We start from the raw sequence: 15,582 nt of genomic DNA, 5'->3' as shown, positions 1-15,582 counted from the left end.
TTTATACTTCCCATAGGGATTAGGAGCAGACAGCAAGAACCTGTACCCTTTCCTGCTCCCAGTTATTCAACTGAGTACAGATGTTTCCCAGCCTCCACATGTTTATCTTCTGGAAGATGGTTTAGAATTATGGTAAGAGGAAAAACTTGATACTGTGAATCTTATTTATTTATTTTCCTGGCCTTCCCTACTGATGCCAATAAAGCAGAGGTCATGTAACAGGGTTTAAAAGCTCAGCATTTAAAAACAGAAACATAAAGGCAGTTTCCCTGAACTGGGTAACATAATAACTCCCACTTTTCTTGGCATCTGTCGCTCATTGTAGGCTTGTAATAGTAAAAGTTAGAGAGGAAGTTTCAATAAGAACTCAGCTGCATTTCATCTTTTGGAATTTGGAATGTGAAATGAGGGATCTTGACCAAAACTAAAAATTGACATAAAAACCTCCACACTGTTAAATGGAATGTTTTGGGGGTTATTGAATTATTTTCAACTTCTTACTGCTTTACCCAGTAAATACTCGGATAAAATACCTCAGCCCCAGATATTAATGCTACTTAGTCTTGACTTACTATTTTACTGAGTATAGTAGTATGTAGCGTTAAGCAGTGAAAAACAATTGAACCCTGTTTCTGTGGCATCTCAGCGCCACAAAGTATGTAATGAATGAATTGCAGTTAAGTAAACACAGACTGAGCATTGACTAGAAATCTTTTTGCTTCATCTTACTGATGGCAGCAGTTTTCTTTGGGGCTAATCTACTTAAGATGTAGATAACAATACAGGAAAGCTTTTAAAACTCCAATGTAAAAAACCTAGTATTGGAATTTAAAAAAGCAAGTCAAAGGAAGTACACATGGAACAAAGTAAACATTTGCGGTGCCTCCCTCTGTCACTGCTCCCCCTCTCCTTCTCTTCCTTCCTTCAGTTTTCCTTGGATGTTTAGGAGTGAACAGTTTTTTGATTCTTAGAAATTGTTTTTGGTGCAAATGCTGAATGAATGGTCTGTAAACAACAGCAACAACAAATCAGAATACTAGATGAACAATTGTAAAACATAACTAGGTAGATACTTACTAATTTGCAATTTGTGTTTCTCATATTTTCTAGGTTATATTGTTTGAATTTAAATGACTTCTGGATGGTTTGATTGTGAACTAGCATGTGTTGGAGCCTTTTATATTCGTTTATTTTTATTTGTACAGCGTGGGTTGCTCTAGATCAGAGGTTGGCAAACTTTTCCTGTAAAGGGGCAGATGGCAGGCTTCCTAGGCTTTGTCCTTTCTGTCCCGGAGATTCAGCTCTACTGTTACAGTGTCAGAGCAGTCGTAGACAATATGTATACAAATGGGTTCAGTTGTGCTCCAGTAAGACATTTATGAAAATAGGGTGTGGACTGGATTTGGCCCATGAGCTATCGTTTGCCAGCTTCTACTCTAGATTACAAATTAAAACAGTAATCTCTGGCAAATAGATTCTTTTCTGTAAACATATATATTATTTATCAGAAAATGAAAAATATTATAATAACGAGGTAGACTCATATGTTTATCAATGTAATTACAGATCTAGTATATTAATGTGTTAGTGAAAGGTGTACACATTTTTTAAGGATTACATAAACAGATAATAGGAATGCATTGCTCCACTAATGGTAATTCTTTTTTTCCTAGCCTTTCATTGTATATAAACAAAATTAAATCATTAGTATGCATTTTAAAAGTTTATCAAATTTACTAATGCTGCTGCTGCTGCTGCTAAGTCACTTCAGTCATGTCTGACTGTGTGACCCCATAGACGTCAGCCACCAGGCTCCCCCATCCCTGGGATTCTCCAGGCAAGAACACTGGAGTGGGTTGCCATTTCCTTCTCCAATGCAGGAAAGTGAAAAGTGAAAGTGAAGTCGCTCAGTCGTGTCTGACTCTTCGCAACCCCATGGACTGCAGCCTACCAGGCTCCTCCATCCATGGGATTTTCCAGGCAAGAGTACTGGAGTGGGGTGCCATTGCCTTCTCCGTTACTAATGCTAAGATACTTTTAAGAATCAAAGTACACATTTCTTAATGTAATTTTCTTAGGGGGCTAGAACTCCTATTTGGAATCAGTATCCCAAACTCCTATATTTGGAACACAGGTAGGCAGTCCCATGTATATACTGCAGCATTAGGTTTGCAATCATGTTCTGATGATTACATCTTTTCTTATCTGTGAAATGAGGAAAAATAATTTCTACCTCACTTGGTTGCGTGAGCGTGAGATGCACATGATATATATGATTTATAAAGTCTGAGAATTGGTGAGGTTGCCTAGGAAGAAAAGGGCAGATAGAGAACATAGTGTTCTGGGCGGAATCCTGAAGAAAAAATTTTGAGGTTGCGTGAGAAGCTATCAGAGGAGGAAAACCAAGCCAAGAGAGAATATTTCTTAAAAGAGGGAATGGTTAGTTATGTCAAATGTTGCTGATTGTCAGAGTAAGAGTAGTCCATAGTAAGGAGTGAAGGGAGATGATAGGAGGGGTTTCAGTGGAGTTGTGAGAACAGGAGGAGGAAGAGAGTAGACTGAAGAATAAACTGGAGTTAAGTGCAGCCTATGAGCATTGGCAAGTTGTTTGAGAGCTTTGACTATGAAGAGGATGTTGAAGTTGGGCAGCAGTTGGCCAGTGTAGGAATGAAGATCTGGAGGTATGATGAGGCTTGAGAGAGTGAGATAATTGAGGGAGGCAAGAAGGGATGGGATTCAGCGTGAATGGAGGGGTTGATTTTTTTTTTTTTTTTCCTCCTCTAGATAGCAGGGATAGTTCATCTATTTTAACTGGAGATAGAGAGAGAGATTTCTGTATTGTAGTAGAATAAGATGGGAGGATATTCCATCTCATAACTTATATTTTCTCAACAAAATATGAAGGATAGTCATCAACTGAGTGTTAGAGGCTGGAATGGGAGTATTTAACAAGATGAGAAAGATTTGTGGGGACAAAAGTATAAAACAGTTACCTTGGGGAATAGAAATTTGAACTGATAGGGAGGTGCAAGTTGTTATTTGTTATATGCAAAGTGAAATTCTTCAGCTTGATCATGTGATTTTTTTTTTTTTCCCTCATGACTTCTTTGACCCAACATTGTTATTTTTTTGCTGATATTAAAGTAAATGATTTAGGCCTGGATTTATTGCATTGTAAATACAACATACCGCTTGTACAAGTTTTTTAAACTTAATTTGAATTTTAATGACTTATTATAGTAATATGTGCACATAAATAGTAATGATAGTATCAAAGATGCAGACTTTCATGAATATCTGTGATATCTATTCTTTTTAACTTGTAGATTGTTTGTTCACATTATTTTGGTTTTTTATCCTGACACTGATCTATTAAAATATCCCATTCAGTTTTCTTCATGTGAGTGCCCCTTTTCATTTCTAGCATTTTTGAACTGTAAGTTAAACAAGATATTCACTGCACAAAATTTTGATACTTTTGTATAGTGCTATAAGATTTAAGAAATAAAATATATTTAAAAATTTTTGTGAAGTAACGTGATGTAATACATGTGTACAGTGTTTAAATTCTTTTGCATTTAAATTTAATCTTATATTAATATTGTATGGTTTGTTTCATTTAGATTAAAAAAATTTTATTTTATTTTTGGCTTGCTGAATCTTTGTTGCTGCATGGGCTTTTTTCTAGTTGAGGTGAGTTGGGGCTGCTCTGTAGTTGGAGTAGGCGGGCTCCTCACTGAAGGTGGCTTCTCTTGTTGCGGAGCACAGGCTCTGGGGCACACAGGCTTCGGTAGTTGCAGCTCCCAGGCTCCAGAGCACAGGCTCAATAGTTGTGGAGCAAGGGCTTAGTTGTTCCTTGGCATGGGGGAGTCTTCCCGGATCAGGGATCAAACCCATGTCTCCTGCATTGGCAGGCAGCCACCAGGGAAGCCCTGTTTTGTTTAGATTTGACTTAACTATCTATGTTCATCTTTTATATTTTAGCTTTTTTATTTGAAATTTAGTTATGTTCCTATACAGAGCAAATTTTTAAATTTTAGATTTTAACCTAACCAGGGATGCTTTACTTCAAAAGAATTTTTATAGTCATATGTTTATTTGTTGAATTGATATATCTTTTTACTTTATGCCCTCTCTTTTGTACATTTTTTGGAAGGTAAACATTAAGTTTTAATTTTTCTATGCAAAGATATAGGTACATATATCTTTGTCTAATTATTTATCAAAGTAGTTAACTTTTCCTTTTCCTTGATGGTAAAGAATTTAGTGTTTTGACTTTTTCTTACTTCCTCTCCTTTTCAAGTCTTTATTTTTTAATATGAAATTATAAATCATGTAATTTTATTTTATCCCATGGACGGAGGAGCCTGGTGGGCTGCTGTCTATGGGGTCGCACAGAGTCGGACACAACTGAAGCGACTTTGCAGCAGTAGCAGCAGCAGCAGCGATTTTATTTTTAAGTAGTTTCAATTCTTCAAATCTTTTCCCTCTTTGGAATAGCATGGTTTATACTATGGAAACTACCATAGGAAGTGAGAGTGATGGTGACTTGAGTGGCATTTTACTAAAGTAATGATAGTGGAAGGGAAAGAACAAGCTTCAGACACTCTCTTTTTTGGATTTGTTGAGTAAGAGTGTTTTTAACCTCTTCTAGCATTTAGAATATGCCCTCCAATGTTTTTCTTAGTGAAACCTCAGGACTGGAGTGGAGTTTTTCTTTTGGTTTCATGGTTATTTTAAAGATGAATAGGATTTTTTTTTAACCTTACTTGAAATTTTATTCTTTAAAAATGAAATGAAATCCTGTTGTTGTTTTTTTTTAAACTGGTTTTTTATTAACATATAGTTGATTTACAATGTTGTGTTAATATCTTCCATACACTAGAGTGACTCAGTTATACACATACATACAGTCTTTTTTATATTCTTTTCCATTATGGTTTATCCCAGGATGTTGAATATAGTTCCCTGTGCTATGCAGTAGGACCTGTTTATCCGTTCCATATGTTATAGCTTGCGTCTACTAACCCCAAATTCCCCAGTCCATTTCCCTCCTCCCTCCCTCCCGCTTGGGAAGCACAAGCCTGTTCTCTGTGTCTGAGTCTATTTCTGTTTGTAGATAGGTTTATTTGTACCATATTTTAGATTCCATGTGTAAATGATATCGTATGGTATTTGTCTTTCTCTTTAAAATCCTGTTACTATTGATCAAGGTAAGGTGTCCAAAGATATCATTCCTTGTGCTGTTGAGAAGTACTTCATTTGGGGGAACCTGGTTTTCCCTGTGTAATCCCCCTGCCTAGATTACCTGATTTTGTCATTTAACATTTGTGAAGTATTTTGTAGACACAAAATAATATGGGGGTCATGTTGTTTATAATTATTTATAACTTACATAAAATGAAAACTCATTTTCCATACTCTGGGTAAGAAATAGAACAGTGAGACTATCTGTGAAGCCCATGTTATGGCAAGTTTGTTCTATGCTGGGATAACCCACTGTACCAATTTTTTTGTTTTCATTTCTTGATTTTCTTTCTTGTGTTTTTATATTTTTAAAATCACATACATGTGTGTATCTCTAAACAGTATATTTTAACTTTTTATGAATTGTATCATGTATGTTCTAACTTGGTTCTTTTGCTTCCTGTTTTGAGATTGATCCGTAGAGATGAGCCTAATGGTGTGACTGTAACGATTCACTTACTCATTTGCCACTTTGTTTGATGTTCAAATAATGCAACTCTGAACATTCTTGTGCATGACTCCTAGAGCAAATGTATAAGACTGTATGCCCTAGTATACATTTCCGTCTAGGAACAGTTCCAGGTCATAGCTATAGACACATATGCATATTCAGTATTACTGGACAGCGGCGGTTTCCCTAAGTGATTGTATCAACTTGCGTTGCTGTCAGCAGTGTGCAAGTTACTGTTTTATCGCTTGGACAGTACATGGTATGTCACACTTAATATTTTGCTGATTGATGGGGTAAAATTGTACCTTGTTTTGGTTATAATTTATATTTTCTTAATTACTAGTTAGATATCTTTATATATTTTATAGTCGGGTTTATTGTCAACCATTGTATCTTGTGTGAAATATTTGTTCATGTGTTCTGTCCATTTTTCTCTTGACTTTTTAAAAAAATATCATTCCCTTGTTAAGCATATCTATTGAAAACAATCTTCTCCCAGTATATAACTTTTATGTTTTAACATTTTTTAAGACAGCTTTTGGTACATAATAGTTGTTAACTTTAGTGTAGTTATTAGTCTTTTTCTAGACTTTTTCTAATCTAATGCCATAAACATCTTCTGACCTCTTGTAAAACCTGACTTTTCTCATATAAATCCTGGAATGAATTTCTGTATTTTGTATGGAGGAGAGGTTTGGTGTCTCACCGCAAAAGACTGAGTAGTCCCTTTTTAAAAAAAAAATAATTTTCTGTATTGTCTATTTTGCTTTCTTCCTTTAAATGGGACAGGTTTTGAAATACTTCAGTTGTATTGTTAATAGTTTTAAAGGCTGTGGAAGGTGATTTAATCACCTTTCTTTCCCCCGCTTCCTAGGTTAGTGACTTTGGAAAACAGCCCGTGTATTACACCAGAGTTGCTTCGTATATTCCAGAATATGTCACCACTTCTAGGTAAGTTTTAAAGCGTAAAATTACTACTGTTCTACAGGCAGCTGTAAGTTATACCTTCCATTTGTAATAAACCCTTGATTTTAAGAAATAAGTTGGGTAGTATTTTAATAGTTTCTGAATTTTTTTCCTACAGTATAACTTTTTAGAACTATTTCTGTGTATTAAAGACCAAACACTAAATTTACTTAATTGAAAAAGTCGTTTCATGCTATCAGTTGTTCATAAATGAGCTCTATACATACTTCTGATTTAGCTAAGGAACCACCAAAATAAAGATTATTAAATATTAGAAAAGAACTTATTGTTTGTTGAGGTATTATTTATGTATGGGCTTGAAATAAGGAAGCTTAATTTTCTTTTTTAAAAGTTCTTTATTCATTCAGGTCAGGGTTAGTTGTGGGTCTTAGATGCGCACGCAGGGTCTCCACGGTGTGATTTTCTTCACGTCTTGTGGGATCTTTTGTTGTGGCGCATGGCCTCTCTAGTTGTGGCCCATAGGCTTAGTTGCTCTGAGGCCTGTGGGATCTTAGTTCCCTGACCAGGGACTGAACTCTTTGCCTCTGCATTGCAAGGTGGATTCTTAACCACTGGGCCGCCAGGGAAGTCCCTGGAAGCTTAATGTTTTGAAGCAACACTTTTGACATGTGACATCAGAGAACTAGACACTGTGCTAGGGTTAGGCTCTTTAGTCTCTGTTAGCTACCATGGATGATAGGTAGTTTGATTCCTTTCTGAATGTGAACATGTATTCTGATGATACTTGACCATAGAAAGCCAATGCTTGTCTGCTGCATATCGGCTACCATTCACAAGTATGTGATACCTTAAATTTACAAAAAATACTGTCTATAGAAGTTATTTTGTGTGTAATTTTTACCAGTGCAGATTCACATTTAACTCGTATAGACTATTTAAGAGTTGTATATAGTGCTATTTACTGGCCTTTTGATTCTTTTTCAGTCTGCAAACTAGTGCTATTTAAAAACATTGTTTATTTACAAAATGTAAAAATTGTTTATGTTTATTCCAATCAGAGTTCCCAATCTTTAATACTTACCCACGAAGCGTCTTTTAACTCCTTTCTTTTGAGGAATATACTGCATTGTAAGACATTTAATAGCATCCTCACAACCCACTGGATGCTAGTTTTCACAGCCAGAGTTTCCAGACATGGCCACATGTCCCCTAGAGGGCAAAATTGCCCATGGTTGAGAACATTTGAATTAAATTATTCACAGTCTGAAAGTAAATGCAGGTCTATTGCATGGTCATCTCCTCTTGATACTTGGACCAGACAATAACTTTTTTTTTCTATCAGAGTTTTACTAGGAACTCATAGATAACAATGAACAGTGTTCAATATACTTTAAGATAAATTTATTAATTTTAGGGGTTTTTTTTTTACTATTACTATGTAGTATTTATTTAAGATAGCATTCCTTAGTATAAGCTGTACTTGGCATGATGGAGGCATGGAAAACAGTATAAAGTGACCTAATTGCTATTTGCTTGTATACATTAATCTAGAAATAGCTTTTAAAATATCTGTGAGAAGAGATGGGAACTGTGGTTTTCAAAATCAAATCTTTTTAAAATATTGTTTTCTTCTTCATAGACCTTGGTAAAATTTTAGATGGCAGTGATTTAGAAATTATATTTGGTGACATACCCAGAATGTAATCATTCTGATTTCTTACTAAAGTGTAGACCCTTCTGCCATATTTATCATGGTGGTTGCCAAGTAGTTTTCTGTTCATTGTTTGTCTGTTAAACAATGTGTCCAAGTTCAGACTTGACTGGACTTGCTCCTTAAGGAGAAAAGGACAGTGTGAAGTTTTCATAAGGATGACTTTATCCAATATAATTGTCTATTCTTTTATCCTGAGATTTTGTCTTCTGTTGTGAAACGGCTTCCCTGGTGGCTCAGATAGTAAAGAATCTGGCTGCAATGCAGGAGACCCGGGTTCGATTGCTGGGCCCGTAGATCCCTGGAAAAGGCATTGGCAAACTACTCCAGTGTTCTTGCCCATGGACTGAGGAGCCTGGCAGGCTATAGCCCATGGGCTTGCAAAGAGCCCACGACTGAGATACTAACACTTTTGTATATTTAGGTGACAGCCTTTGTTATTTCTGTCTTTGATTAGCATGGTAACGAGTTGGTTAGTCTCTGTCCCCTCTACATTCTCATTTTAACTGATATGTTAAATCCTAGAATATACAAAATAATTCCTTTGAAACATTTTGAATTTGGGTTATGTTTTTCATCTACTGGTGAAAATATATGGGTGGGTTCAGTTCAGTTGGTTTGTCATGTCCAACTCTTTGCGACCCCATGGGCTGTAGCACACTAGGCTTCCCTGTCTATCACCGACTCCCAGAGCTTGCTTAAACTCATGTCCAAGGAGTCAGTGATGCCATCCAACCATCTCATCCTCTGTTGTCCCCTTCTTCTCCTGCCTTCAATCTTTCCCAGCATCAGGATCTTTCCCAATGAGTCAGTTCTTAACAGACAAACCAAGTATTGTAGTTTCAGCTTTAGCATCAGTCCTTCCAGTGTATATTCAGGACTGATTTCCTTTAAGATTGACTGGTTGGATCTCCTTGCAGTCCAAGGGACTCTCAAGAGTCTTCTCCAACACCACAGTTCAAAAGCATCAATTCTTTGGCATTCAGCTTTCTTTATAATCCAACTCTTAACATCTATACATGAGTACTGGAAAAACCATAGCTTTGACTAAATGGATCTTTGTTGGCAAAGATACATCTCTGCCTTTTAATATGTTCTCTAGGTTGGTCATAGCTTTTCTTCCAAGGAGCAACCGTCTTTTATGGGTCATTCTCATCTAAATAGAATATCTTCTCACTTTGCTAGGATATGAGTTAGATAAGAACCCAGAGCCTACACTTTTGCCAGGAAACATTTTTTAGTCTGTCCTATTGGAAGTGCATATGATTTCTAAAATAGTAGCAATACAAAATGAAAAGTTTTAGATATAGATGATATTTTCTAATCATGTTTTGATTTGTATAATTAATACATATAATCTATATTCTGTTCTATCATTATTGTTTGTGATAAGACATGTAAAATAGCACTGCATATACATTTGATCATACTCAATTTTAACAAAATGGTTTTTTGCTTTGCACTTTGAAAGGAATACCTAAAAGCAATATTATTTTCCTATACTATTCTGGTAATAATACTTTAAGAACATTTTCTATGTGTAGGTTTTTCATGGGGGAGTGGATTTGAATAACAAAGCCCAAGAATTGGGAATTATAATTTTCAAAGTATAACAGGCACTCTTTTAAGTAGGGTTACATGTTCAATGCCAGCACAGTAGACACTCAGTAAATGCTTACTGAATGAACCCATTTAAGCAGATGTCAGAATATGATGGTAAAATGATTCAGTTGCATGCAGTTTGTCATGCTGGTACTAGAAATTTAATTTGAAATGAAAGGTTGGATTATGTAGTTATTTTCTGAAAGGAAAGAAAAGGGAGCTTAGTATTTTCTAAGTTGTTTTAAGTAATGGGAGGTATATGGAAAGCTTTAAGTTACAGGTTAATGCCAGTTTTTAGATAGATATTGATGTACTAGCAGTCAGAATAGCATTCAGAAAAGATTTATAAAGAAGGGCATGTAGCTTAGCTTTAAATGAATCGCTTCATTTAAACTGATTTGGAACAATTAATTAATTTGTTCTTTATTATTATTATTTTGGCAGAACTAAGTTCAGAAAGTGTCAGAACCTGCTTTAAGATCATCAATGGTTATATCTTTTTATCATCAACTGAATTTTTACAGGTATGTTGTAGCTTTTGCATTGTTAGAATTTATATAGTTATTATTTGATTGTTTCCTCTTTGAAATCAGAAATCTTATTTTGAAGCTTTTTCAAAGTTTAAAAGATTGATTTATTACTTTGGTTGGGGGATCGTCATAAGCACTGCCCACTGCAAATGTGATGCAGTTCCATGAATTACATTATTTAACACAAAATATGCTCTACATATAAATATATCCTTACATTGCTACAAGAATCAGAATAGGAGTAAACTGTATTTTTATTTCTTAAACTTTTCCTACAGAGTTTTAATTGAAATTTTATATACTGAGAGCTTTAGTATCTAATATTCAAATAGATTGAGTCCCAAATTCAATATTATGCCTTTTTTGATATTGCAGATATATTCATATGTATAATTTGACTTTTCATTGCATTTCAGACCTATGCAGTAGGTCTATGTCAGTCCTTTTGTGAACTACTAAAGGAAATTACTACAGATGGTCAAGTTCAAGTGCTGAAGGTACTGTCATCTTTCTAATGAATATTGTTGTAAGTTTTCCATCTGTATTTTGTGAGATTGGACCTTCAGTTGGGTTTGGATGATTGACAAGAAAGGGAAGAGTAATTCTGGACAGAGTATTTTCTTTTAGCAGTATTAAATTGGTGTTAATACTTCTGGACTAGAGATCGGAAATCTGATTGTGCATATAAGTCACCTGAAGATGTTGTTAAAATGCACATTTCACATTTCTAACAAAGTGTCTGCTGATGAGTCCCCAGAGTCTCCCCCGTCCCTATCCTGAGACTTCACCTTGTATAATAAGGGTTTAAAAACTTATAAATTACCCAAAGGGTGGTGACGTCTGATACTTCTCACCTGTCCCGTTTGTTCACCTGCTTTTGGGACACAGTATCCCACTATAATTTGGCACTTTTAATTTGGATTGTCTATTGAATTTAGAGTACCAAGTTTGTATGAATTGTGTATAACAAAGAACCAGTGTTGCATCATTACATTGTATACCTGAAGCCAATATAGTGTAATATGTCAGTTATATCCTCATTTTAAAAAAAAACCTGATTGGCTATGAGTTTATTTTTATGCATTATATCTTTATGGAATCACTATATCTCTATATATTGTATATAGTTGTGTATAATTAAGAACAGGCTCGAGTTATCTATACATATACATATTAAAGATATAAATTGTATCAAATGTATATACTTAGATATAAATATTTTAAATATATGTTAATATATCTTTACATGTATATATGTGGTTCATATACACTTACTTTGTATGGAACTTTCTGAGAAGGTGTACTTGTTAAAAGCATCTATTTTTTGTTTCTAATTTCTTAGCTATGTTTTAAGTCAGATATGAGAGCTGATTAGGTGAAGTGTTATTATAACATAGCCAAGTAGCATTTTTTGTGTGTGAAAGTCCTGGCTTTAGATCCTAAAAGCTATTTGATTTCCTCCTAGTGAAATGAAAATGTGCTTTCCCAAAAAGGTTCGTTGTTAGAAATGCATTAACCACAGTAATCAAAGCAGCAATCCATAGTATATTTCGGTAAACTAAGTGGGTATTAGTTTGTATAGATAGTAAAGTCTTCTTTCATATTAACCAACCACTGGAGCATATTCAAGCATCACACTGTTTAATGTTCTGTTCTTCAGACATTTATTATACACTCAAATGCTCGTATAACGCTGCAGATATCTGTGTTAATATGCATGTTAATTTGATTTTCAAATGGCTGCATTTACTATCGTTGCTGACTATTCAGTTTCACCATGTGGGTCAGTCCAGTTCAGTCACTCAGTCATGTCTGACACTTTGCGACCCCATGGACTGCAGCACGCCAGGCCTCCCTGTCCATCACTAACTCCTGGAGCTTACTCAAACTTGGGTCCATCGAATCGGTGATGCCATCCAGCCATCTCATCCTCTGCCGTCCCCTTCTCCTCCAGCCTTAAATCTTTCCCAGCATCAGGGTCTTTCCCAATGAGTCAGTTCTTCTCATCAGGTGGCCAGAATATTGGAGTTTCAGCTTCAGCATCAGTCCTTCCAATGAACACCCAGGACTAATCTCCTTTAGGATGAACTGGTTGGATCTCCTTGCAGTCCCAGGGACTCTCAAGAGTCTTCTCCAACACCACAGTTCAAAAGCATCAATTCTTCAGCGCTCAGCTTTCTTCACAGTCCAACTCTCACATCCATACACGACTACTGGAAAAACCATAGCCTTGACTAGACAAACCTTTGTTGGCAAAGTAATATCTCTGCTTTTTAATATGATGTCTAGATTGGTCATAACTTTCCTTCCAAGGAGCAAGCGTCTTTTTATTTCATGTTTGCAATCACCATCTGCAGTGATTTTGGAGCCCAAAAATAATGTCTGACACTGTTTCCACTGTTTCCCCATCTATTTCCCATGAAGTGATGAGACCAGATGCCATGATCTTTGTTTTCTGAATGTTGAGCTGTAAGCCAACTTTTTCACTGTCCTCTTTCACTTTCATCAAGAGGCTTTTTAGTTCCTCTTCACTTTCTGCCATAAGGGTGGTGTCTATCTGCATATCTGAGGTTATTGATATTTCTCCCAGCAATCTTGACTCCAGTTTGTGCTTCATCCAGCCCAGCGTTTTTCATGACGTACTCTGCATAGAAGTTAAATAAGCAGGGTGACAATATACAGCCTTGACGTACTCCTTTCTGGATTTGGAACCAGTCTATTGTTCCATGTCCAGTTCTAACTGTTGCTTCTTGACCTGCATATAGGTTTCTCAAGAGGCAGGTCAGGTGGTCTGGTATTCCCATCTCTTTCAGAATTTTACACAGTTTGTTGTGATCCACAGAGTCAAAGGCATTGGCGTAGTCAATAAAGCAGAAGTAGATGTTTTTCAGTTCTAACTGTTGCTTCTTGACCTGCATATAGGTTTCTCAGGAGGCAGGTCAGGTGGTCTGGTATTCCCATCTCTTTCAGAATTTTACACAGTTTGTTGTGATCCACAGAGTCAAAGGCATTGGCGTAGTCAATAAAGCAGAAATAGATGTTTTTCTGGAACTCTCTTGCTTTTTTGATGATCCAGTGGATGTTGGCAATTTGATCTCTGGTTCCTCTGCTTTTTCTAAATCCAGCTTGAACATCTAGAAGTTCAGAGTTTATGTACTGTTGAAGCCTGGCTTGGAGAATTTTGAGCATTAATTTGTCAGCATGTGAGATGAGTGCAGTAGTTTGAGCATACTTTGTCATTGTCTTTCATTGGTATTGGAATGAAAACTGACCTTTTCCAGTCCTGTGGCCACTGCTGAGTTTTCCGAATTTGCTGACATATTCAGTGCAGCACTTTCACAGCATCATCTTTTACGATTTGAAATAGCTCAACTGGAATTCCATCACTTCCACTAGCTTTGTTCTTAGTGATGCTGCTTCCTAAGAGCCACTTGACTTTGCATTCCAGAATGTCTGGCTCTAGGTGAGTGATCACACCATCGTGATTATCTGGATCATGAAGATCTTTTTTGTATAGTTGATCTGTGTATTCTTGCTACCTCTTCTTAATATATTCTGCTTCTGTTAGGTTCATACCATTTCTGTCCTTTATTGTGCCCGTCTTTGCATGAAAAGTTCCCTTGGTATCTCTGATTTTCTTGAAGAGATCTCTAGTCTTTCCCATTCTATTGTTTTCCTCTATTTCTTTTCACTGATCACTGAGGAAGGCATTCTTATCTCTCTTTGCTATTCTTTGGAACTCTGCTTTCAAATGGGTATATATTTCCTTTTCTCCTTTGCCTTTCACTTCTCTTCTCTTCACAGCTATTTGTAAGGCCTCCTCAGACAACCATTTGGTCTTTTTCTTGGGGATGGTCTTTATCACTGCCTCCTGTAGAATGTCACGAATCTCTGTCCATAGTTCTTCAGGCACCCTGTCTGTTAGATCTAATCCCTTCAATCTATTTGTCACTTCCATCATATAAGTGATTTGATTTAGGTCATACCTGAATGGTCTAGTGGTTTTCCCTACTTTCTTCAATTTCAGTCTGAATTTGGCAATAAGGAGTTCATGATCTGAGCCACAGTCAGCTCCCGGTCTTGTTTTTGCTGACTGTGTAGAGCTTCTCTGTCTTCGGCTGCAAAGAATATAATCAGTCTGATTTTGGTGTTGACCATCTGGTGATGTCCATGTGCAGAGTCTTCTCTTGTGTTGTTGGAAGAGGGTGTTTGCTATGACCAGTGTGTTCTCTTGGCAAAACTTTATTAGCCTTTGCCCTGCTTCATTCTATACTCAGAGGCCAAATTGCCTGTTACTCCAGGTATTTCTTGACTTCCTACTTTTGCATTCCAGTCCCCTATAATGATGGAGAAGGCAATGGCACCCCACTCCAGTACTCTTGCTTGGAAAATCCCATGGACGGAGGAGCCTGGTAGGCTGCAGTCCATGGGGTTGCTAAGATTCGGACATGACTGAGTGACTTCACTTTTCACTTTTCACTTTTCACTTTCATGCATTGGAGAAGGAAATGGCAACCCACTCCAGTGTTCTTGTATGGAGAATCCCAGGGACGGGGTAGCCTGATGGGCTTCTGTCTATGGGGTTGCACAGAGTTGGATACGACTGAAGTGACTTAGCAGCAATAGTAGCCCCTATAATGGAAAGGTCTCTTTTGGGTGTTAGTTCTAGAAGGTCTTGTAGGTCTTCATAGAGCCATTCAATTTCAGCTTCACCTGACCGTGTGAGTCGGGTGTCAGCAAACTTTTTGTATAGTACATGTTTTAGGTTTTGTGGGCCATAGCGTTTTTGTCTCAAGTGTTTATATCTGTTGTTGTCGATTGAAAGCAGGCATAGACTACATGTATCCAACATAATCATGCAGTTGTTTGGATCTGGCCCAGCAGCATTGTCTGCCACCCCCTGGTGTTGATCTTCAGTGCATTCTTCTAGGCACATGTGATAGGGAAACCGCAGTTTCTGCTCTTGAGCAGTCATTCTTTTGGGGTTGGAAGCTGGTAAACAGTTAGCCAACATTTACTGTGTTACATAGTTTTAGATTAGAGGTGTCTCCGATTACCTGGTGAACTTTTTGTAAATTTGAGTACGACATAAGATGTTAGGATTTCTTTTTAAA

At 36.6% G+C, this 15,582-nt stretch overlaps 1 protein-coding gene across 6 annotated transcripts in view; it reads left to right on the top strand.

Annotated features, from left to right (window-relative positions):
• Positions 1–15,582, top strand: part of IPO11 (importin 11) — a 201,395-nt gene that overhangs the window by 98,803 nt on the left and 87,010 nt on the right. For all 6 annotated transcript variants that reach the window (XM_055555038.1, XM_055555039.1, XM_055555040.1 and 3 more), the window contains exons 21-24: positions 17–132; positions 6,573–6,649; positions 10,383–10,462; positions 10,885–10,965. In XM_055555038.1, coding sequence (XP_055411013.1) covers positions 17–132; positions 6,573–6,649; positions 10,383–10,462; positions 10,885–10,965 — 354 coding nt within the window. The remainder of the gene's footprint in view (positions 1–16; positions 133–6,572; positions 6,650–10,382; positions 10,463–10,884; positions 10,966–15,582) is intronic.

This window comes from Bubalus kerabau, chromosome 18 (assembly GCF_029407905.1).
Source record: "Bubalus kerabau isolate K-KA32 ecotype Philippines breed swamp buffalo chromosome 18, PCC_UOA_SB_1v2, whole genome shotgun sequence".
Taxonomy (NCBI): domain Eukaryota; kingdom Metazoa; phylum Chordata; class Mammalia; order Artiodactyla; family Bovidae; genus Bubalus; species Bubalus kerabau.
The sequence above is the reverse complement of the archived record's forward strand: the minus strand, read 5'-3'. Positions and strand labels throughout refer to the sequence as shown.